At 40.8% G+C, this 25,074-nt stretch overlaps 1 protein-coding gene across 1 annotated transcript in view; it reads left to right on the forward strand.

Moving 5' to 3' along the window:
* Nucleotides 1-16,909: 16,909 nt before the first annotated feature.
* The window catches only part of clmpb (CXADR like membrane protein b), a 74,454-nt gene continuing 66,289 nt past the window's right edge, over nucleotides 16,910-25,074 (forward strand). Inside the window, exon 1 of the mRNA XM_033977155.2 lies at nucleotides 16,910-17,319. Within this exon, the coding sequence (XP_033833046.1) occupies nucleotides 17,289-17,319 (31 nt within the window). The 5' untranslated portion in view covers nucleotides 16,910-17,288. The remainder of the gene's footprint in view (nucleotides 17,320-25,074) is intronic.

Genomic DNA, 25,074 nt, shown 5'->3' on the forward strand with positions numbered 1-25,074 from the left:
CTGGTTTAGTCCTGATTTAGTCTTTGTTTAGTCCTGGTTTAGTCCTGATTTAGTCTTGGTTTAGCCCTGGTTTAGTCCTGATTTAGTCTTTGTTTAGCCCTGGTTTAGTCCTGGTTTAGTCCTGGTTTAGTCCTGGTTTAGTCCTGCTTTAGTCCTGGTTTAGTCCTGGTTTAGTCCTGGTTTAGTCCTGGTTTAGCTCTGCTTTAGTCCTGACTCTGGGACCAGCAGAACGCTGGTCCCTGAAGTCCTCAGAGTGCAAAATGGTTTATATGACACTAACATGGGCAGATAAAAAAAGAAAAAAAAAAAAACTGACTCTAGTAGACAACAGAATCTCTAACACTGTATTGCATTTTATTTATAACATCTACTTCTCCAGCGTACTACTGCTATTACTGTGTTACCATGACTAATAAAAAGAAAAGAGTACACCAACAACATCCCGCCAGTGTTATGTGGGCAAAGCATCAACTCACAACCTCATTTCTGTGTAAAAAGTCAACTTGATATGAACTCTCTGCACTGTATTTATCTAGAGGGTATAAAAAGGCTACTTCTACAACTTGTGCACCATGCTTGAGGAAAACACGCACTGTTTATTCATCAATCACAAACAACACGTGACAGAGGCTATTCCGCTACAGTGGCCAGATATGTAAAAACCTCCATGAATGTGCTCTGCTAAAGTCATCTGCAAGTATAATGGCCCCTGCCTCGACTTATCCCAAATAGAAAACCTATTAAATGAATTTCAAAGAGCCTTAACATAACCCCATTGTGAAGAAGGCATTCATCATTCCCTTGCAGTGCGTTTGACCATGACATTGCTGCCATTGTGCTACCTGCAAATTGATGTAATTAGGGGTATTAAATTGGACAGACATACAATTACATGGTCCAGGCTTATGGTGTTTTCCTGGCTAACTGCACTACTGGCCTTGGCTCTCAAATTTATATCCAGGGAGTGAGGAGCCCAGTGGGTGACATGTGAGCCAATGCCAGTGTTATTTATGAGCCCTTATATTCAAGGCTTCAATCACAGAAGCTACTATGAGATTAGTTTGTTTTGTAAATATGCGTTTATAGATTTTGGAAAGGTTTGGCATGACTGAATTATGGTGCTAAAAATAAATATACTTTAACAATGGTCCTGCTTTAAGGCGGAATGTATTTTATGGCTTAAGGGGAGCTGTAGCGAACATAAAAATGTAGCCTATTTCATTCATAAAATAGACACAAGGGACACAATGACAGTATGCACTGTTGGCCCACTATGGTGCCTGGCATTACCAGCAGCCTCTCATCCAAGAACGAACCAGGCCCAACCTGGTTTAGCTCCTGGCATTCACAGGGTCGTTTCTTTGGACAGCCTGAAAAGAAACGACTATGGGTTTATTTTCAGACTATCAGGATTAAAGTATACTCTAATAGGTCTGTTTTGATCTTTTAGTTGATTTGTGTGTTTATTTCTTTTTCCACATAAGTTATAATAATAATACTTTCACTTTTCAAAAACATGATGAATTTTGTAAAATTTGAGGTAAAAATCTTCACTGTTTTTGGGCCTTTCTCTGTGGAGTAGCATGTTTCTACCATTCTCCCATCACCACAAAACTTGTACAATAGGTACAATTCTAAGGGTTAAGGTTGTCCTGAGTTAGCCTAGATCAAGATCATGGAGATGGGTCCCCAGGGGCTGCACTGTGGTGCTGCTCTGTGGCACTCACTGCCCCTGAGGAGGTGCCTCAGTGACATTGAAGGATGGGTCAAATGCAGAGGACAAATTTCCCTATGGGGACACTAAAGTGTACCGTACCCTATTACAGAAATAAATAATGTTAAATAATATACTCTTATCAAGTCCAAACTGTAAACGTGGTTGAACAGGTGAATGAATACATGATTTATGAATACACTTTTTTAGAAATTTGAAGTCTGACCTGACCCTGCTCGAGGGTAAAAGCATTTCACAAATGATACCATTTGCTTCTACCTTTGAATCCAATGGATGTTTCGGAGCTCTGTATCTGACTCTGTTTCCCATCTTAAGAAGCACTTAACCCAGCAGCAGAGTTCACCTAAAAGCCACCGAAAGCATGTTGTTGCTATCCAAACTCCAAACTCAGACTTGAGCTTGTATTTTGGAGTCCTTCTGGAGATAATTCCTGTTTGCTGTGGGGCAAGCATGCAATACATCACCGAGCCATCTCTGCCTCTCTCTCCCCACTCTGCTCCACTCCGCGGCTGTCTGCTGGAGCTCATTATAGGGGCTTGGGGACGGGATGAAGTGTGTCCCGGGGAATCAAGGAAGCCTCTTTTCCGAAAGCATTACCATAACCGAGTGCATCTACCCTGGAGGCGCTGCTCTGCCTCTGCCTCTGTTTGCACTGGCTCGGAGCGCTGGTGTATCTGCTATTATTAGGTGAAAGAATGCTGCAAGGTATAGAAAATGCCAAGGAGGCCAGCTATTTTTAACAAACTGGTGCTTGGCCTTGATCCTCTTTTTCACAGATTTGTTCCGTTTCCTTATGCATGTGCAGTGTGCTGTTCTGCTCCTCTGTTCCCATGATATACAACCAGGAATGGCGCTTTATTGCAAGAAAGCTATTTTTAGACACGCACCACCCTTGTATTGTTTGATTCTTTCGCCGGCAACTAACTTTAAAGCAATCTGTCTTGAAGCTTTTGTGCAATCAAAAAGCGCCATTTATCTGGTGTCGATGGCTGTAAGTCTATGCCAGCGTGCAGTTATTTATAGCGTTGAAATGACACATATAATTGCAGGCTGCGTGTTTTCTTTGGCAGATCTTGGTGGCAGCAGTGAGGTCATTTCACAACTCGTCTCCAATACTGAAGTTACAAGTGTTGTCAAGGATACCACATGCAGTGTACGGGTGCAGGGCAAAGAGAACATTGGATTTATATTTTTATACAAGCGGTATAACACTTTAAATTGTATTACACACCATGAGACACTTTTAAATGAGAACTTTGACCACACACTGTCCTATGGCCCTGTGATACTTTCAAGAATATTTTTTGCCTGAACAGACTACTACATAATTAACTGGGTAATGTGCGTTAGCCTAAACTGTAATAAGCAAACAATAATGACAGTGCTTCATTAAAATATAATCTAATACTTGGTAGAGCGGATGCAACTGAAGAAAGCAGAAAGATGGAACACTTGGCCCCAGACCAAGATGAATAATTTGAGGCCACAGATCAGTTGGAGTGGTGTGATCCAGATGACACTTGTGCTGAACATGGACACATGCTTTGAGAGCTGGAGAGGGATTAAGGCGACTGTTGTGTGAGTAGACCCCATTCACATAAGAGCTCCACGGCTTTGGGCTTTCATTCATTTAAGTCTGTTGTTTGGTTTATTTAAAAAACAGTGTGGCGCTCCCTCCACCTCCAGCTCAGCGGCTGACCCTGCCCACTGCAGACCAGAGCAGTCATGCATAAATGGCAACTATGGCTGCGGGGCATGTCGTGTTCAAAAATACCTTGTTTAACCTTCTCTTTTGAGTGTACGTTCACTAAATATGACTCCTACTATTTCTGCAGTGAGTATTGTCTGTGTGGTTTGTATAGAGCTCTTTTTTGGACACTCATGCTTTACGTTTGATTATTCATTCAGTCACTCAAGTTCTGGTGGTGGTAAGCTACTTCTGCATGATTAAAGGTTAGGTGAAGTGCTTTGCCTAAGGGTACAATGGCCGTCTGCACTGGGAATTGATCCTCTGACCTTTGGGTTGGTGTTGGGATCACTGAGCCTTGTTGCACCCAAAAAAAGATATTCACTCTCTGTGCAGTACGAACTTTGACAATGTTTAAATCCAGGCTCAAAGCAGTTCTTTTTAGCTGTGCATATATTTTTTACGTTTTTATTCTGCACTTTTCTCCTTTAATGTTAAACTTATGATGATTATTTGTGATTATTTATGTTTCAGTTTGTTGTATTGTGATTTGAATGCTCCTTTTTTATTCTGCAAAACACTTTGAATTACCTTCTGTACAAATTGTTCAATACAAATAGACTTGCCTTGCCTAGAAACAATCTGAACATGTCACAGTTCTGCCTGTTTTGGTTATCCCCAGTCCAGTTTTGTGTTCCAGTTCTTTGTTTGCTGCCTCCCTGTTTTCCCCACACCTGAAGTTCGTTGTAAATCAGTGGTGTAGCCTTTATGTTCTTCCTGTATTCGATTCGAGTTGCTGAATTGTTTTTTGTTTTTTTTATTTCATCTGTTAATTTGGTTGTCTGTTCATTTAGAAGACATGCAGGCGCTTTAATTTTCAAGGAGTTTTCTTGTGTTGCACGTGAATCCAGTTTTTGCGTGACAGAACTCTTACGTCTATGATATCAGTGTAATCCCTCAGTCGTCCAGGTCTGATCCATCGCAAAAGAAAAATACAATCTGTCAGCTGGACAAAACAAGCTGTTTCTTCAGTTCTGGTCAGGTTACTGGTGGACACTGCCTTATATCTACCTGAAATGAGAATCAACAACACTGATTTTATTTTTCTTTTGCAATTTCTATCTATGGAGAATGAGAATCCCCCATAAACTGTGAAAAACGAGCAGAGTTCAGATCGACGGCATATCCGCTCATTAAATCCTCTCATTATGTTTTTAACAGAAAAACCACATGTCTGAACGAGCAGGTGATATTTGGTGGGTGTCCCCTCTCTTTGTAAAGCGGAGTGACAGCTGTGTACACTGTAATCTGTTGCCTGTTAAACCCACTTTGATTACACGCAAGGATGTATCAGGCTTTTTTCTGCCTGGTTAATCGTCTGTACCGGCATCGCACAATTGTCATTTACACAGGAAGGTCTGATCTCATAATATAATCTTTCACGTTTTGTATAAAGTAAAGGCGAAGAACTTGTTACATGTTACTGCGCCACTGTGGGTCAACTTGGTCAACATGTTTTTTGCGGTTAAGCTGCACGGACACAAATAGGACATGGAAACTCTTGTTATTCTTTGGTCAGTTCGGAAATTTTAATGCTTTGAGGGACAAGTCTCAACATTGTGAATAAGAATGGCATCATAGCATCATAATTTTACCCGCTTGTAAATGGAAAATCCGTGTGTAGTCTTTGATTTCTTGCATGCAACAAAAAAAAGCGATGGCATTACAAATCGGTTAGACAATATCCCAAGCAGTGGCCTAATTCTTGGTGAACCGTGGTGCTACAGGTGTCGTTGCGGTGCTATCCGTGCAATTCTGATGTTTGTACAAGGTGTGCATCGATAGTTTTACATAGTATAGCCTGTACCATCCCTGAGTGCCGTATGTAAAAGCACCAAACCATTACTATTTTTATAGCACATGGTCCAGGCAATTTCAGTGTAGCTGTGGGGTTTCCCAGAGGAGACCTGAACTTATCTGGCCTTGATTGTGTTTCTCCTGTCTGTGTCTCCAGGGTTTTTCTTCTCAACTCAAGTGTGATGGTCTCCACAGCGTGTGCCACTAAACCTGATCGCGCCAAGATTGACAAGGGACACACCGATCGGGGCCCGCCATTATCATATTCATTACTCGTTCTATCGGAGAGATGTGCATTCTACTTCATATGGCACCAAACAATCCCACAAGACCATACAGACTAACGCTTTTTCTACCTTTTCTATTGTTGGTGTTTTATTGAACTGCTCTCATGATGACATCTCAATCTTGACCGAGGCCAGGTTCGATCAAGACAAACGAAGAATATTGTGGAAAAACCTGGCGCGTGACAAATGAGGTCTACGATAAAGACAGACATGGGACTAGACCTTCAAGGCTGTAATCCAGATATTTGATTTAACCAGTGGAGTCTGGCCATACATGTGAGTAAGTTGAAGGTAACTGGTGGTCGTAGGTTTTTTTGTGGTTGATAAATGAAAACTGGTCTCGGGGAGAAAGGTCAGCGGGTCTGTGTTCAAGGCCAAAACGTGATGGATCGCGTGTAATAACGTGTAATTAACTTTCTATCCTTGTAGTTGGCTGAAGGCAATAGATCAACACAAGCAACAGGGAAATGCAGCCGTTTTGTTTAGCTTATTTGTTTATGTGCGCTTAAGAAGGAGGGGGCGGAGTTTAAGCCAAAGTGAGATGGTTTGAACAGAAGGGACAGAGATGATAAGTTTATTTATGTAGTGAAGAGAAGATGAGGAGTCACAGCAGTTGAAGACGGTGCAGAAGATTGGCTCTTGATGATAAATAAAGTCATTCTGATATTGATTAATGAAGACATTATATTTCCATGTATTTACTACTGAACTCTAAAGCTAAATGAATTAAAACTGTTTAATTAAAGAAATGGGACCACTGACTCCCTGTTCAAAACTGCACTTAATAATCTGGTATTTCACTGTAAAAAGTAAAAGAATCACTCAAACATGAAGGAGCCAATCTAAATATAACTCGACTAATGTATATAACTGACTTAGTAAGTTAATGATGATTGAACACCATTGAAACAAGGTCATTTAAAGCTCTACTGCATGTCACACAAGCAGGTTCAAGTACAGCTTCAATATGAAATGTCCAGATGAACTTTTTCAACTTTTTCAGTGATTGATTTGTAGACTCTCTCTTCACCCTGGACAGCTATCATGAAAAGTGTATATGTTTTTGTTGTAAAATTGCACTCAGTTTTGATCTTCTTTGTATGCTAAAATTATTAGTCTTGCATAAGAGTTCAAACTCTGTTGGTGCTGATGGCCTAGAAGACCCTGGGTGTAATTAGCAGCCTCCAGCTGGGCATGCTAAACAGCCCAATCATATTAGAGCAAGGATAAAAGGGCTGTGTACCCAAACGCACTTTTAATTGTGTTATTACTGCATTAGGAAAAGGTCACGGCAAGGAGATGTGTGTTTTCATCCTAAGCCCTGAATGGAGTATTTATAGCTCATCTTTGGTATCTTTGCGTCTCTCTGTGGCGGGCGTTACAGAGAATCTCGGGCGTGGCACATGACCACTGTCACCTAATCAGGAGTGCCATAGCATTATGCATGAGCTCTTATTCTGCCCCTCGCGTTCTTGGTAAAACATGTCAAAAGACTGATCTAGCTTCACTAGTCTCTGCATCAGTCATGGCTCAGCTCTGAGTGCGCGGGGAAAATTGCTTTGGCTTTTGAGCAGTCTGCCGCTCAAAGCACAGGATTGTCTGAGTGCAGGAACATTTTCACCTCCTGGAAATCATTTTTTATTGTAGTTTCTGAGCCGCGGGGTTATTCAGACATCCCCCTTAGCACACACAACAATGTAATCTTATATCAAGTTTGCTCAATATGGCCAGACTGCGATGGCTCTTATCAGGCAACAGAAGGCTTATCTGTATTTCGCATGAACAAAATCTCATGAATGTTTTCATTTGGTGAGGTCTCAGCTGCTGAAAATCAATTAGACGTCAAACAGTGCATCCTGCTTTAAATTAGACCAGTAATTTGGTTTGGTGAAATGGTGTGGGTCTGCTGTTGGTTAAAATGTAATTACTGTTTTAAAACCCAGCTGTGTAAAACTGAGGCTATTGAGACGTTTTACTGCAAAGTTTTATTATAATTAAACTATGCTACGCTATCAGTTAAAAATGACAAAAATGAGTGTGCAGCAATTTGGAACATTTATGCAGACAAATTGTTTCTCATTATTATTATTATTATTATTATTATTATTATTATTATTATTATTATTATTATTATTATTATTATTATGTGTGCTATTTGTAACACGTTTAGATATTGATTTGGCTCTTTTTTTAATTTGTCAGTTTTATGTCAATAGTCTGGAAAAAGACTGGAAAAAGGTAAAAAAAAAAGTACACTATAAAAGCAAATATTAGTGTTTCTTAATTTCACAACTCCTGCTTTTCTCATTTCAAGCTAGAAATAACCTTTGCAAAAAAAGTTTGCAATTTTGTGTTAACTTCACACAAAACACAGTACATTATCAAAATTAAGGATATAAATTTGTACGTATAAAAGTACAATGTGGAATCTGCAGATGCTTTATAAATGAAAGAACCAGAGCAAACATTTAACAGCAAAGTGAGTTCCAGCCTGTAGTTCTATTTAAATGTTTTTCTTAACTTCTCCTTTCCCCAGTGGCCGGTCAGCGCTGGCCTCTGGAGACCGGCCTGATACATGTACAGGCTTTTTAGAAAAGCAATCCCAGCTTTGACCTTGGTGTGGCTGCTGTCTGAGGAGTGTAAGGGGATAGTGCACCTCCTTCAGTCATTTAGCAGACAAATGGAGCAGCTTTGCTCTCAAGCCCCTGGACATGACAAAGGCAGCCTTCACCTTTTAACCATGCTGTATCACTTTACCCACTCGCCCTTCATAACACAATGAGAACTGCAGACGGCACTCCTGCTTCCATTAACTGCACGTTTACACAGCGTTTGGTGGATCAATTATTCCCTGAGTGGTTTACAGAAGTCTGTGACACATTCTTGAGTGAGTGCAAAATACATTCAGAACACTGCAAATTCATAGAAATGTATCACTGCATCACAATGTAGCAGAAACATCAAATTTTGTTTAGTTAGTATTCGAGTGCCACAGCCTGAAGGCCCCAGGTTAGCCTTGCTGCGCACAGTTTGTTCTTGGGGCAGTGAGAGTTCGCCCACACCAATCCCACCACAGACCAGAGCGTCCTCAGTCAGTGTGTCCTTGGGCAAGACACTTCAACCACCATAATTATGATGTGTGCAGAACGGCAGCCTCACATCTGCCTGTTTATCCTGGGGCAGCTGTGGGATCTTACCACCGTGTACCACAGTGTAGAACTTTAAGAAGCTTGTCAGTCTTGAAAAGCACAGCACAGGTGTAAGGCCTCGTTATAATGTTGTTATATCCTCCAAGTGATGTATTTTTATAACTGGTTGATTGAACGTTGTGTTTATATTCTTGTATCTTGAATGTTTGGGATATGCTGGAGTAGAGAGAACATTTCCTCTCAGCTGCAGCCTCTTGAGATGTTCTGTGAGGCAAAGTGTCTAGTGATTTACACAGCTCTTCAGCTCCATATGGCTCAAATCACTCAGTCCCTGATGTCCACCACTTCATCGAAGAAAGGTCTGCAGTGTGTTGTGATTGGACACCAGCTGAGGAAGACTGGGGATATCAGCACAATTAGCCAAATCAAACAAGAGTGCATCATTCAGTCCAGTTATAGCTGGGTCTGTTTGCTAAATATAAACAGTAGTCGGAGGTGTGTCAATAAAGCCAAGCCGCAGAGCAATCAATGACGAAGAAGACGTTCCATTTGGGTTTAAATCCGGGGCTAATCAGCTAATTTGGTTCTTGGGCTGCACACAAACTACTCAGATGTCATGCTAATGAAGATGGTGCGCTCAGACTGCATCAGTGGGAGTATAGGAGTGATTAGGTATGTTACTGTTTCTCACCAGGAAAAAACAGTCCATAGATGTGCTGTCTGTTAGTATGTAGATTTAGTCATAGCTGTATTTAGTATGAGCTGTATATTGCAGATGCCCGAACCAATCCTCTTCATATAGTTTGAGAATAAAATGATGAATACAAAAATTTGGTTGTGGTCTTGATTCAATTAATTTATTTAGATCTATTTTTTTTCTTTTTTTTTCTTCATTTCTTTTTCTTTTTTTCATTTTTTTCCATTTTTTTTCTTTCTTTCTTTTTTTTTTATAGAGCACATTTAAAAACAACTTCAGCCGCCCAAAGTCTTTCACATAAAAGTCAACAAAAACAAATATACAAATATCCTCATACATTTTAGTTTTGTTCATATAGTTTGGGGATAAAATAATGAATACAAAAAAATGGCTTGTGGTCTTTATTTATTTCTATTTTATTTTCTCTTTAAATTTTTTAAATTTATTTTTTTTTTCTTTTTTTTCCAAAAGTTTTTTTTTTTTTTCAATTTTTTTTCTTTTTTTTTTTTCAATTTTTCAATTTTTCAATTTTTTTTTTTATAGAGCCCATTTAAAAACAACTTTAGCCGCCTTTAGTCAACTTTAGTCAACAAAAACAAATATACAGATATCCAGATACATTTTAGTTTTGTTCATATTGTTTTGGGATAAAATGATGAATACAAAAATTGGCTGGTGGTTTTTGAAATTTTGGTCCAATTTCTTTCTTTCTTTTTTTTACTCTTTTTATTTTTTTCTATTTTTATTTATTTTTATTATTTTTTTATTTTTTTATAGAGCACATTTAAAAACAACTTCAGCCGCCCAAAGTCCTTCCCATAAAAGTCAACAAAAACAAATAACACAGATTTCCTGATACATTTTAGTTCTGTTGTTTCAAAGTATTTTTAATTGTGTAAGAGACCGTGAAAAACTGTCCTCACACTTTGCCATGATAGTCAGTTTATGATATTTAGATTGAGGATTTCACTCTTTAATTATTGTCTAACCACATACAGTCCATTCAATCTGCATTAGTCATGATACACAGGCCTCATCAGCTCTACTTCAATTTGTACTTACACTAGAATTGTTATTTACAACTACTACCCACTGCCAATTTCAACTTCACCAGTGGTTTCGTTGCTTTTATGCAGAACAGAGCTTTCGTGTCTGTGAAAAACGCCTGTCGTGTTGCGCCATCTTGATGCATTATGTAAATGTTTAAATGTGATTGATTTGTTTTTCTATTGTTCGGTCAGAGCTACAGTCTAACATTATTACCTCCACCGCAGACAGACAGGGCGTCTAATTAAAAAAGCCGTCATTTCTAACCTGACACGTGACACCATTATGTTTGTGTAGTTTGGTCATTGCTTTAGTTGATGCATCGATTCTTTTACACGTTCATTCAGTTCTTTCCATTCAGCCGCTCCATTGTCTGACATGTTGTCTAGATCCGGGATACAAGGCAGCATTTAATTAGAGCGCGTTTTAAAGTCTATCTCTCTCCGCCTCGTGTCTTGCGTGAGGAGCTCATAAATACATTGAAAAGGAGGGTCTACGTTTGAACTCAGCAGGCGTTACAGTACACGCTCTGAGTTACGTGGCAAGGAGATGACAGAAAACATCCCGCTGAAATTCAAATGAAGAGTTTCTCCTTCATTACAACTAAAAACACTAATTGGTTTGCCTGGATGTGTAATGTTTACTCGCTTTAAAACCTCTATTAGTGCGGCTGATGTCCACGATGCGTAAACTATATTAGCGTTACTGTCCCGATTGATTTGCTTTCTATAATGTGTACTGTAAAACAATTTGCATGTTAATTTGGAAGTGCTGCATGTCCTCACGCAACCCGCATCAACTTGGGATCGGTGCGGTGACAGCCCTTAGCTCAGTTGGTGGTGTTTGTCCACTGATCCGTCCAATGATGTTTGCTGTCGACACAAACGTCATCGGTTGATCCACTGACCCACAGGTTGGCGGTGCTGTTCTAGCTCCTACTGATGAATGAGGTCAACGAGTCCTTGAGCAAGACACTTAACCCCTTCCCCTCGCACCTGGTGTCTGCGTACACTTGTGTATGAATGTGTGCGTGAATGGGTAAGTGGTTCCTTGATGTTAAGCGCTTTGAGTCTCTTGAACGTGGAAAAGCGCACACTTCTTCAATATTTTACGAAGATGTGAGTCTCACCGGTGAATCTTTCCGTTTTCAAATCGCCGTGATTGACAGGGATTAGCCAAGCGGGGACACGCGTGGAAATAAAGGAAAGGAAATGTCACTGAGCGCTGAAAAAACGTCATTGATTTCTGAAGAATCAATGCACGGAACACTAAAATCTGTGAATCTGAGGTGAGATAAATAGGAGATTATTTGTAAATCATAGTTGAGCTCCTTCGTTTCATGTGTGTCACTGAAAAAAAAACCCCAAAGAAACCTAAATCTGATTGCATGATCACGTTTGACCGGGCTTCAGACGCAACAGAGGACGTGGAGACCAGACTGATATCAATCTGTCTAAAAAAATACAAAGAGATATCATTCTGGATTTGCCTGGCGACATTTGACCATTTATAAACCTGAATATTGTTTAAGAAAGTTGAAAAAGAAATGTCACAAATAGAAAACTATGTAGTTGTTCTATTGAAGTAGCTGTGTGTGCGACATGAGCGCTACACACATTATTATCCTGGCAGGCTCTGGTAGGATTAGTTCCATGTTTAACGAGATCAAACAGTAATACAGAGGCATGAAAAACAGCAGAGTCATTTGAATGTACAGGAGGTGGGAGCGCAGTGGTCGAGAGAGAGCAGGCTTTACTGGCCCATAAACAAACATCCAATTTGGATCAATAAGCCAAGTGGCCAACGCTGCATTGAGAAGCTCTCCATAAATCTCAGGGTGGCCCTCTTCCTCATTAAATTATAAAGGATCTGTGAGCCGTGAGAAACTAACGGCAAAGCAGCACCACGCCTTTCTAAAAATAGCAGGCCTAAACAAAAGACTTCTTCACATTTATATTGTTACTTGGAAATCCTTTTAACTACGCACTCCTCTCATTCCCCGAGGTGGGAGAAGACGTGGTCCAAGCCAGGCATCCCGGCATACGCTGTGTTTTTGCGGGATGTCGTCAGCGCATCAACAAAGCACTAGCACTCTTTGTGATGTCACGATGAAGGAGATACAGATGTTCTGGCGGGTGAGAATAATGTCAGCGCTTGCGTACAGGTCTAAGGTGCCGCTTGTTGTTCAAATTTAAATAGCAAATCCACTTAAAGTACCAAAGTCTGGAGTGCTCTCGGCTAAAATGCAACCCATGTCGGGCCTGGATGTTTTCTGAAAAAATCATGGACCTTGCACTTAGGGGATTACATTTTTATGTGCTACAGAGGCCACACGGAGAATCCCTACAGCCCCATCGCTATAAAGAGGAGAAATCTACATTGTTATTACTATAAAACATCAAACAAGGCCGATAAAGCATTACATATACAAATTGTGGTACATGCGTCGCGAGGGATGGATGCACAGAAACATGATTGCGCTGTGGCTGAAGTGAAACTAATCATAGAGAAAGAGCAGTTTCCACACTTGTGACTTTTCAGGGCCCGCTGGTATAAATATCAGCCATCTGTGAGGCCATCTGCATCGGGGTGCTATATCATACACCAAGGCCAAGCCACCAAGCACGGGCAGGTTCCTCCCAGGGCATCTCCGCTCATGGGAGACATTGTACACTCAGTATTATCGCTGAGAATTGACTGTATTGTCTGCATCATATTGCATCGTGCGGTTAAGGGTCTGAGGGGTATTTACAACAACATGTAACAAGCTGGTATTATTTACTCTACATTATATGCAATCGAAAGCGTGCGTTCAGTCAGCAGTTGAAAAAGCCGACCAAAATTGTCCACAATGTCTGCAAAATAATGCGTGGAGGTTCTATATTATGCAAAATTAACTCTTTACAGCTTTAAGCCATGTTATAATGTTGTTGCCTCACGAAAAACATACCCGTAGTTGTGTTTTATAATCGTTTATTATTACTCTGTCTACATCTCCAAAGCTCATAATGCTCTATTCCACCTGGCGATGTCATGAAGTGGTAATTTTCAAGTTTGCAGCTACCTTTCCACCTTTTGTTTTACAGAGATTGGTAATTCCATGTCATGATCCCTGCCGGTGCACCTCCCCACTCCCTCCTGCGTCCGAGCCTGAAGCTGGGTGGAGATTTTTGGCTCCTCTCATGCACACTGGTGGATAATCACCAATCAACCACACCTGGGAAGGATAAGAGGAGCCGGGACCTGACACCCAGCGCCAGATCGTCCGCGTATCTTTGTGGTACTCTTTGCTTGACTCTGTTCTTGTTTCACCAGATCCTGCTCCCAGGACCCGCTCTGCCCTCCTGTTTCTGACCCTGCTCTTCTCCACCGGTACTGTCCGCCCTGTCTCAGACCCTACTCCTCACGCTCTCACTTTAGACCACGGCACTCTCCGCGATTCACCGTTTGATCTACCGTCGTTTTGCGCTTCTGTTGTAAATAAACACTATTAAACTATTCCCCGAGTTCTGTCTTTTTGGTCCCCCTTGCCCGTCATTACGATATTCCAGGGCTGAAATTATCCAAACAATCCTAGCGAAGGTGTATAGAGCACAGTGGGGCACTTCCTGTATCACTACATGACATCACAAGGTGGAACAGAGTGTTTTCTGTTTGAGAAAAGAACTAAATCTGCAGGATTTGTGTGTTAAATATGTGTGAATGAAACAAAACACTAGTTCGGGTCTGTTTGTGATGAGAAAACAACATTGTAACAGATAAGAAAATAGTGTAACATGGATCTTTTCATGAAAACAGAAGTTTGAACTGGCTTTTAGTGCACATTTTCACATAAATAAATTTAGTATTTAACATTGTAAAACGTAGCTCTATGTTATTTGTGGCACAGCAGGGTTTGAATCTAAATAATTCTGTTATGGTAAATATTATGCAAGGGAATGTATTCTCTGCCTCTGACCCATCCTTCACTAGAAAAAAAAAACAAAACAAAAAACATTTAGGAGCAGGGGGTGTACAGCTCCCCTCGCCTGGGACTTTTATTCAGATCCATGCAGCATGTTTTAGATAAATTAGGAAAACCCTATCTCAGGACGACAGATAACAGAACCTTGAGAAAACAAAAGCTTACAGAGTTGCGAGATTAAAACTTGATCTGTGCTGAAAACTGAGGCTGCGGACTCCTAAACATACTATGTGCGGAAGTATTGCAGGGGGGACATTTCTGTGTAGCGGCACAGAAGCGGGCTTTTCCATTACTGCCATTTATCACATTCTGACAGCTCATATCCAAGCAGTTCAGAGTGGTAACCATGTTTAGCTTTTGTTTGTGAGTTTTTGTATGACCGTGTCTAGTGGACGCTAATCTCTCCGGATAGCTCTGAAATTGTTTTGTTTATCGTTATTTGTGGAAAAGTACTATAGTTTTAACGTACATCCACAGCTTTTGGAACGCGTTATGTAGATGTAACAAGTGATATCGCTTAATTATCCCGTCTATAACCTGGTATCTTGTCACGCTTCGATAAATAATAAATCAATAATCACTTTGAATCTTTAAAATCAGCCCATAGCAACGCATGGAGCCATCAGATGTGATTGTTGCAGCATGCGCCTCTATCTGGGCCTGTGTTATGTATGTCATCTCTCTACATGTTTTCTTGTGTTGGTGGTGCGGAGGGAGAGAAGAAAGGCGATGCATGTATGTGTGCGTGTGTGTGTATGTGGGTGTGTGTGTTGTCTACTTGGGCATGTGAGACATTGTTTCAGGCTATCTAGTTATTGGAACGGAAAGCAATGGGAGCGGGCTGGTCCTGAAGAGCAGGCCTTCCACTTGAGGGCTAAGAGGCAGACCGCCAGTGGAGAGAGAGTGAAAAGCCTTTGTTATTTCTACAGATTGTCAAGAGAAAGAAAGAGAGGGGAAGAGAAAGAGAGAGGATTAATCTGAGTCAAGGTCCGAGTGCAGCCATTAGTGTTAGCGAAGCACTTCCCCTCTGTTTGTTTACCTAACTCGGGCCGTGTACCGCTGTGTGCCCAAAGCTGCACATGAATCAGGCAGAACAAACTGACTAGGGGCTGCGCTGGAGTTGCAAAGGGGTGCCAACATGATACGCTTCCTGAAATAAGGGTGCAAACATCTTAAAGTAAGGTCGCAACCCACCCTTTTGCACCCCTGTAGACCCAGCCCTGTACTAGACTAAATCCAAAGTGGCACATGTGAAAATGATGGATGGAATAAAAAGTGGCTGGTGGACAAATAAAATACACCAGAGTAAAAATGCGCCTTGTGGTTGATAAAACATGTTAAAAGTGCCTTTGATCAAAACATGCATCACCCGCCTGCATAATATAAACACTCTTTGAAACATACATCATCAGAACTGGTTGAATCCTGATCTGCTTCCCACTTCTTACACCAAAGGCACATGTCTACTGCGATTCAGACACGTTTCAGTTAGATTTGTCGCTAAATTTAGCTCATTTTAACGCAAATATAATCGAATGGTCACATTTTTACGCGACGCTTTTCCACCTTCAAGGCATTTTACATCAAGGAACAGCTCAAACATTCATACACCAGTGCACGCGGAGACTATGGACGAGGTGGGTTAAGTGTCTTGCCCAAGGACACAACAACAACAACAACAACATGCATCTGTGAGAGCTGGAATCACATTGCCAACCTGTGAGCAGTGAACAGTGAATTTTATGTCGAAAGCGGGGTTCGAACCTTCAGATCAGTGGATAAACATCACTGTCTCTCATCGATAACATGTTTATAGTCAACATTGAACTGCAGCAAATTGAACTTTCTTTTTTATATATATATCTCTAAGGTTTCTGTCATTATAAAGCATGATTTTCTTAACAAGATGATCTCATTCTCTACATTAGAACAAAGAAAACACATAGAGCTTTAGTGTTGCAGCAATTCAAACAAAACTAGTCTGCATTAGATTAATTTCATTTGCAAAATAAAAGTAAATGCATAATATTATGGATTGCACATTTCGTTTGAAGGCTATACAAACCCAAGGCGTGCACATACTGAATCTATCACAATACAACCCTTCAAGTATTCGTCTTGGTAAACACTATGAAGCCCAGATTAAATAAACAAGTAACAATATTGAGAAGGCTAACCTCGTTTTCAGGGAGTGAGGCAGTATATTGCATTACATTATAGCATTAGCTGGGCTCTGCATTGTGATTAATGAATAAAAGGGACGTTAATGTGCAGTAATAGGCTGGTCCTCGCATGGCACGCGCTGCAGGGGTCCTCCACGAGCCCCATCCACGCGTGGCTCTAAAACGCCCGGACCGTGACAGGAGAGAAGTTCAGACTCTAGAGGTCTCCATCCATCTGCATCCCCTCCTCAGCCTCCACCTCTCCGCCCTCCTCCTCCTCCTCCTCGTGTGCCTCTGGATCGCTCCCTCTCTCCCTCTCTGACACGTTGTGCAGCGGAGAAAGGAGAGACTGCTGAGGAGGAGAGGCAGAGCGCCGCGGACCCACAGACACGTCCCACGCCACCGCCACAGCCAGACGCACGCAGAGAAGGAGGGGGGAACTTTGATTTTGACCACAAGTCCATCCTCAGCGACATGACGAGGAAGGGGAAGAGATCTGCGTTTGTTGTTGCGGGCTCCAGATCCGCGCGCAGCATATGATGCCCTTGGACTCGTGTTGTCAGTGACCATTTGGCTCTCATTTGTCTGGTTTCTCTCATGGTGTCGCGTTGTTGTGCCCGCTGCACTTTGGCCAGCTGCATGTATGTGAAGGTACTTTGAACGCACTCAAACCAACACGCCACGTTTGGGATTTCCAGCCGTGATGTCTGCCACATTTCGTTCTTTGTTTCTGGGTAAGTCTCCAAAATCACCTTGTTTTATTCCACCCGTGGAGCTGAGTTTTTGCATGTGCCACTTTTTCTGGCTTTGTTATCCTCACACTGCACATCTGGTGATTGTTTCCCAGCAGTACTATCGTGAAAGCATGATGTCAGGATGATTCTTTTGTTAACAGTTATGCTGCCATAACCGCCCACTCTCAGTGTCTGTGCGTAAAGTCAGAGATAAATGATGTTTTTTTGAGATCCATCTGTATTGATATGTTACTTAGCTGAAGTTGTAGTGTTCTAGTGTGACCATTCTAGACAGAAAAGTTCACATGACCCCTCCCTTTAGTGAATACTGGGATTTTTTTTATTTATATAAAAGCACACAAAGCGATATTTTCCAGATGTGTGCAGACCCTGCCTTGGAGATGAGCTCAAAACGTGTGTCAGTTGTGTCATTCACCTCACAACATTCCACAAAGGTTTATTTAGTTCATGACTTGGAGGTTCCATGTGCAAAGCGACTTCCCGTCAGAGCATTCACACTCCAGCCTCTTGTGAAATACAGACAGATTTCACAAAAACTGTGTGACTATGACTGGGATTGACTCAGAACATGTCAGACTAAAACAGGAAGTAAACAGAAAAAAAAGTATTTCTCAGCTTTGTGTCAAAATGCACCAGAATTGTTGACATTTACTTAGAGATTTGGGTTCAATTGGTGTCCTCCTCTGACGCTAAAGGTTATGGAATCATTTGTAAACATGAAGCTGCGTTTTAAGGTCAGTCTGGCATGTAAACAAATATGTGCACAATATGGCAGCGGATAGAAGCTGACACAGCTGTGGACAAAGTTAACTGTGTGCTTTGTTTTAATAAGACCTATTGATCTGAGGCTATGTTTAATAAATGCTGCGTGTAGGCTACTCAGCAAGGAGGTTATGGATTAATGTCAGGGGATTCATTAGGTCATTTTGATTTTGTTTTTTTTTTTATTTCCAGTGAATACATTAAAGGGTTTGAGCTGTGACTTTCTGCGTTAGCCTCAACTTGCACTATTCAGAGATGACTCCTCCTCCTAAGGCCCATAGTTACCAGGATATGCAGCCACAAACAGCCCCATAACTGCCTCTTTTTCAACTTGTTTTTAAATTGTCCTCATTGTGAGCTTCCTTCTCTTTCCCCATGTATGTTCTACACTTTATAAACATTGATGCTGCAAGAAACTCCTTTTGTTTTGTCCAATCAAAGCAGGTCATCTACATTTCACCCCAAAGAGATTTTTTTACAAGACGATACACAAACACTACATGTGGGTTTCCAGACTCGACTAGATTGCATGGCTTGACTATAGGACGTTTTGCTGAAGCTGTATAATTTAAGACGCACAGTGGCCTGAGTAAAGAGAGGAAGTGGCTGTTTTATTATAAAAGAATCAATAGTAATTAATAGGCTCTCATTTCCTTTTTATTTGGCTTTGGCCTTGTAAGACTTGAGAGATCTTTAATTTAATATCTGCTGGAGATGTAATATCCACTGTTCACATTACAGATAAGTAGCCCAATTAATTGCTGCGGAGACTTCCTTTGCTCCTGTCTGCTCCTCCGAAAGCAGGAAGCAAGACGCTGAACGACGTCAGATGAAGTAATAGGCCATTTATACAAGTCAGTATTTCAGGTAAAGGAGGCCAAACGGACCAAAACAACTGTACCGTTTTTTTGGAGATAGTCGTGTCACTCACTGAAAGATGAATAATTTAATAAGAGTTCATGATTGATTCAATGGGAGAAGCATGCACCAAGTGTTTAAAGATGCACTATGTAACTTTTCTCCATGGAGATGTTTGCGCAGAATGTCTCGTAGTGTGGAATTAAACATCGCATCTGTCTCACCGGTGTTTTATTGCTCTAAAATACCTTGGAAAACTGCATTTTTACTGTGAACGAGGTCCTCTCTCCACAGATCTGACCAATAGTGTCTTGTGTTTGCCTCTGTGAAGTTTGATATGTTTAATACAATAATGTGGAACATTCCAGGCCCGTGAACTCTCCGCCAAAACGTCACATAGTGTAGCTTATATGGACAAGAATAAACGAATATAGTTTCAGATTTTCTACAGCACAATAGTGAAAAAAACAACTTTAAACTTGAATAGGAAGAAAACGACGCTTGCTCTTAAGAAAAACATGTGAGTTATAGAAAAGAAATGGGAAATAATGAGCAGTTTGTCGAAATTGGAGCTTCAACTGTATAGCTTTTTGATGCTTTAGTAATTGCGCTTGCATGGGATTTGGGCCCTAACAATGCCACGGAAAGGCTAAAACGAATACATTTGTTTAACAGAGCTGGTGGTGTGATAGATAAGGGAGTAAAAGTCAGTCCCCGTTCTATATTTAGCACGTGTTCTGGGGTTAGATCTTCGATATGTTGTGAAGATGACAGAAGCTTCCCCTTAGCCAGAGGTTATAAAGTGACATGTTGATGCGTTTGTGCTGATCGCATTCACCACAAAGTCATATGGACTCTTCACACTTACATGCAATTTTAATCTCCCGCTATATTGACGTTTTTGTGTTCGTACATTTTTGGTGTTTGTACATTTTCAAGCACGGCAGACAAATTTGGCACCTTTCCCTTGTACATGCATTTGAGGCATTTGCGAGTGAGGTGCCAAGTCTTAGTTTAACCTTGGAATTTACTTGTTGAAGCGCACACTTTCAAATTAGTTCTTAGAAAGTGATTGGCATTTGATTAAACGAGTGGAGTGGGTGTGATTCATGTCAATTCAGAAGCGCACGGCATATAGCTTTGATTGATTATTGGTTGTAGTAGTAGTTTTAGAAGTAGTACAACCTTTACCATCGTTTTTTATTGTCTTAACAGAAACGTTGTGGTTTGTTGATCTTGTCCTATCACTTCTATGCCCAGTGGGTACAATAACAATCCATTTAGACATATTTAAAGGGCAAAATCATATTTATATCTTTGCCTTAAGTGAATTCTCTTGCAATGTCAGCGATTTGACATGCAGAACACAGTGTAAACACATCCCCATCAAGAGAGGATTGTATTTCTCTATATAGCTGTTTGAATGGCTCAGCAAGGGCGCAGCAGTGTGGAATACAAAACCCCATACAGAGGTGACTGGAGAGGAGCACCTTCCCCTCTCAACAATTGACCCATATCATTAACCAGCAGTGATTTGCCTTCTCAAGCAGTTTCACCCCACGGCCTCTGACTGACAGCCTGCCTGAATAACAAGCTGTCCTCTTTGTACCTGAGAGATTCTTCATGTTTCATTGATTGAGTTGCTTTTAGTGGAGATGGTGTACCTGTTCTATCACAGAGAGACGCCCGCTGTGTTTGGTGGTAAGTCGAAATGTACCCGCTTTGTACAGTAAAGGCTTCTGTCCCTGTAAACAAAATGTCGAGGGCGCTTGAATTTAAGTCGTGCAAAATACTCCGAATTTTAATAGTCCTTAAGCGTACTTTATTTTGACACGTTGCAGCATTCATAATCAATTGCGCTTGATGCATAATAGCATAATTCAAGAAGTAAAATGTAAGTTTGAATTTGATGCAAACCATAACTGCAAAATAGGCTGGAAAAGTAACAAATATTTAGCTTTAAATCTCCAAAAATGATATGCGCATTACTGTTATTGGCTATTTAATTTACCTGGGCTTGGGACTAGTTTGTACATTTATGGTGAATTTATGAAAAACAAAATAAAATGTTCTGGTTCCTGGTACATCGGCGCCTTCTAGGACTTGAAGACTTGAAGCACACGCTCATAAATTACTGTGTATGGGGCTTTTGTCACTTACGTCTTGTAAAACAGAAGAATCATGCCTCGACAGAACTCGACTTGTGCTGTGTTCCTGACCTATAAACCCACCCTCTTTTTATCTTTCATGGGGAAAATTACGGCTCGATTTTTTTTTCTTTTTTCCTTTTTTTTAGTACGAACAGGAACTGCCTCTTTCACTTTACTGCTAATCTATGACAGATGTTCTGCGGAGGCTCACGTCCACGTTTAACTAGAGCCACATGCTCAACACTGTTCTCCTATAGGGGCGTGCACATGCGTTAGACCTACTTTTTACCTATACAGAAATACAAAGAGATCATTGTGTTGGTCAAAGCTTTAACCAAAATATTGGACAAGAACGGCTTTAGAAACATTTTGATTTGTGAATGGGTGAGATATTTAAATGGGATGAAACCATATTTTATTCAGAAAGTGAGTAAAAGTAAAGACGTTCTCAAATTTTCTAAGGGCAGAGTTACTAATATGTATTGTGTGGTGTCTTGCATTGCATTAAAAAGGCTTGATTCATTCTAGGGATCACTGCATAGGCTCAAAATGCTTTAGGCCTACAATAATCACTGTTGTAAATGTCACTTTCATTTGAGTATTTTAACCAAGGTCTATGGCTGAGATTAAATTAAAAGCAAAACAATGAGCTAAATGCTGTTGTCTGTGAGGCGGAGCATGTAATTCCTCCCACTCACTCGGCCTATTCAAGGTCTGACTCCATATTATTTTCAGTTTGAATCAATTATCCACTAAAACCCATTCAAGCACAGATAAAGGGCTCCGAATGCATAATGTTATGGAATACAGATTTAATGATTTGTTTGTAAGCAGCACTGGGGGTTGAGATGTTATCAAGTGCTCTTCCACATTACTGCATAAAACTGGCACACTCCAAGCTCAACATGCATCGACAGCAATTAAAGAAGACAACAACACGTTAATAAAACTTTTATGGTTTATGAGAAATCAGAAATGTATTTTTGATATACTCGGTCTGTGTCTTGCCAGTTATTTTCGCATCGTTATCAGGTTCTTTTGGATGTTTTTGGCGCTCTCAAGACAAAATAGATAGTTAAACGTTCTATTATACATATCGTACAATGGTCAGAGAAGCTAAATGTAGTATTCCCGCCACATACGCATTGGTTTGTCTCAGGGCAGTTGTGGCTACATAACAGAAACACTGAGATGAGGTAGTTGTCAGAGAATAAATTGCAGTAGTCTCTTTTGACGCCAGAGCTAAATTTTTTTCTGCAATGTCATTCCTCAGAAATCATGTACCTCACTGTCTTTGTTCATGATCCAGGAAAAAATAAGTAGCTCTAACTAGAAAAAAATCCCCAAATCCCCACTGGTGAGGCGCCTTGTACTTGCAGGATCTTAGCGCTGCACCTACATCAATGACACAAAAAGGATAACAGCTAACTATAGTGATAAAACATTTGTGCACACCGAGCATCACTGTAATGACATTGGCTGCGTTACTCTAGAGGTCACGTGTCCTATGTAAGATTTACTCTATTGCCTGGAAGATTGTGAGAAAGACTAAGGTCGAACAAATGTCGTCCTGTTGATTACATGTCAGGTCAAGATGATATGAAATCATTGGAGGCCTGACGGGTTTTATTCCCCCGCACAAGGCCGCGCTGAGGTACGCTGCTTGGGCTCAGGTCTTTGCCGTGAGTGGCAGGAGTGTCAAAACAGCAGTAAACTGTCTGCCGATAATTGATCACGCCTTGTTCCAGGGCAGTTATGGCTTTAATTGGTCATGGGGTGAACCTGTCAGACCCCAACTGTTGTCTCTGATCATGCTGGGTTATTGATAAGCGCGTGTAGGTATCAACTAAGCGTAAGAGTTGGACTAAAAACATGAACTTTAGCACGTACTGCATAGAGTCCAGCACTGAATTCAGTTTTTATACATGTACATACAGTTTTACATGAACTGCTTTCCTTATTGTAACGCATTAGTAGCATATAGTCATGATTGTGGATTCGCTAATACATTTTTGATCATTTTTTGGCTTTCAGTGTTAATTTCCTGAACACAATAGACTTTAAACTTTGCCATTTAACAGAAAACAGAGTCAAATTTCTTCCTTCAACGTCTGTACTTCGCTCCAAGCCACATGCTTTTTTTACTGAGAGAATTGGGCTGTTGATTTTTTGAGTTAAAAAGCGCCAAACTGATCATTGACGATTAGATTTTTGACATTTGATTAATTGCACAGCCTTTGTTAAATATCAGTTTTCGTCTTTTCCATTGCGTCTGCCTTATTTGATAGTAGAAACATGACGCACACCTATCTGATCATTCGTTCTTGTGTAGCATTTTCTGCAGACAAATAGATTGCATTGTATTGCTCACCAAACAATGGCACCGCAGATATCTTTCCTTCTCGTTTCTCATTTTTACAATTGGGCTGTGTCTGAAAGTAGTGGAGGAAATGTTCCACAACGCTCCATTTAGACTCCCGCTGTTTTGTGTGCGTCTGAAGCAGTCTATTAGCCCGGTGCGAGGACACTCCATTAGGTGTTTTGAACCCACGCGTACCATTGTTTCACACCATTCCCTCCTTCGCTCCGCAGTTTTCCCTAAAGTGTCCGAGCTTTAATCAGCAGAGGCCTTCCTGCCCCTCACACATTCATCTTGAACGCCTCTGCTCGTCACCAAAGGCTCAAAGATGGATGATGTTTGGAGGAGGGGCGATCTCGTGGTCATTGATTAGAGTTAGGGGAAGCTAGACACTGGCTAAAGCTGGAGAACATCTACCCGGAGAGAACGCCTGGTCGTATAAGATTTACAGGGGATTTACAGAAGGTTCTCCGCTAGGGATGTCACAATATTGCATTTTACTGTTAGCATTGTATCATTCTTGACTACTACTTACTTATAGGTTGCATTTTACAGAATTATATGTTTTTAGTTTCGATAATTGCAGTGTAGCCTGAATAATAATCATGAAATGTTGGCATCTCCACACCAGTTCTAAGCCTGGATAAACAGAAGGCAGTTTATGGCATTTGGGAATCTTTGTCCGCTGATTCGAAGGTTGGTCATTTGAATCCCTCTCTTAACTTAAACATCATTGGTTGAGCGGTCAGAAAATTGAATCCACAGGTTGGCGGTGTGATTCCAGCTCCACAGATGAACCCACGTCACTCCTAGTGTCTGTGTACACTGTTGTATGAATGTGAGTGTGAATAGATGAGTAGTTCCTTGATGTAAACCGCTTTTTCAGTGCCGTGAAACTGAAAAAGTGCTGTATAAAAGTGTGACCATTTTCGATTTTGGGATAAGCCTACTCTTGTCTTGCGCTTCTTATCCAAACAAGTCAATACTATCATGACAGACAAGTGTCAGTTCTTTTCACTACCAAAGCTAAACTTTTCCCAGATCTCGTCTCAGTCTTTCTTTTCCAGTTCTGGGACACTTTATTCCTCAACATTGTTTGACAGCCAAGACAAAAACCCACCATCTGTCTGGATTTCACCGCATTTCAAAAATAGTTGTACTTTTTGATGCAATAGACGAGTCACCATAGTCCATTATGAGCAAACTTCTAACTGAAATTGCCCTTTACGGACATGAAATCCCACATATAAATTTGTTTTGATCAATACCAGCCTTCATGTAATCATTGTTTGGCAGTAAATCTAAAATGCTATAGCTCTGGGATGCCCTGGGATGCCAGCACTGGTCTGTGCAGTGTGTGATGGATGGTTTAATTATCCAACCACAATGTCAGCCATTTGGCTCTCCTCACCACGCTCAAAACACACTGTAAACTGGAGATCACTGATCAGTCGCATGGTTGTCCACAATTAACTATGTAATGCAACCAAATGCTTCTCTGTCGGAGTGGATGTGTCGTCCAAATTAGGAAGATTTTTATTTAGTTAAAGGATATGTTTAGAAAGGGTGAAAGAAATACTCAAACGTTGCACTTATGTATGATTA

This window comes from Periophthalmus magnuspinnatus, chromosome 13 (genome assembly GCF_009829125.3).
Source record: "Periophthalmus magnuspinnatus isolate fPerMag1 chromosome 13, fPerMag1.2.pri, whole genome shotgun sequence".
Lineage (NCBI taxonomy): Eukaryota > Metazoa > Chordata > Actinopteri > Gobiiformes > Gobiidae > Periophthalmus > Periophthalmus magnuspinnatus.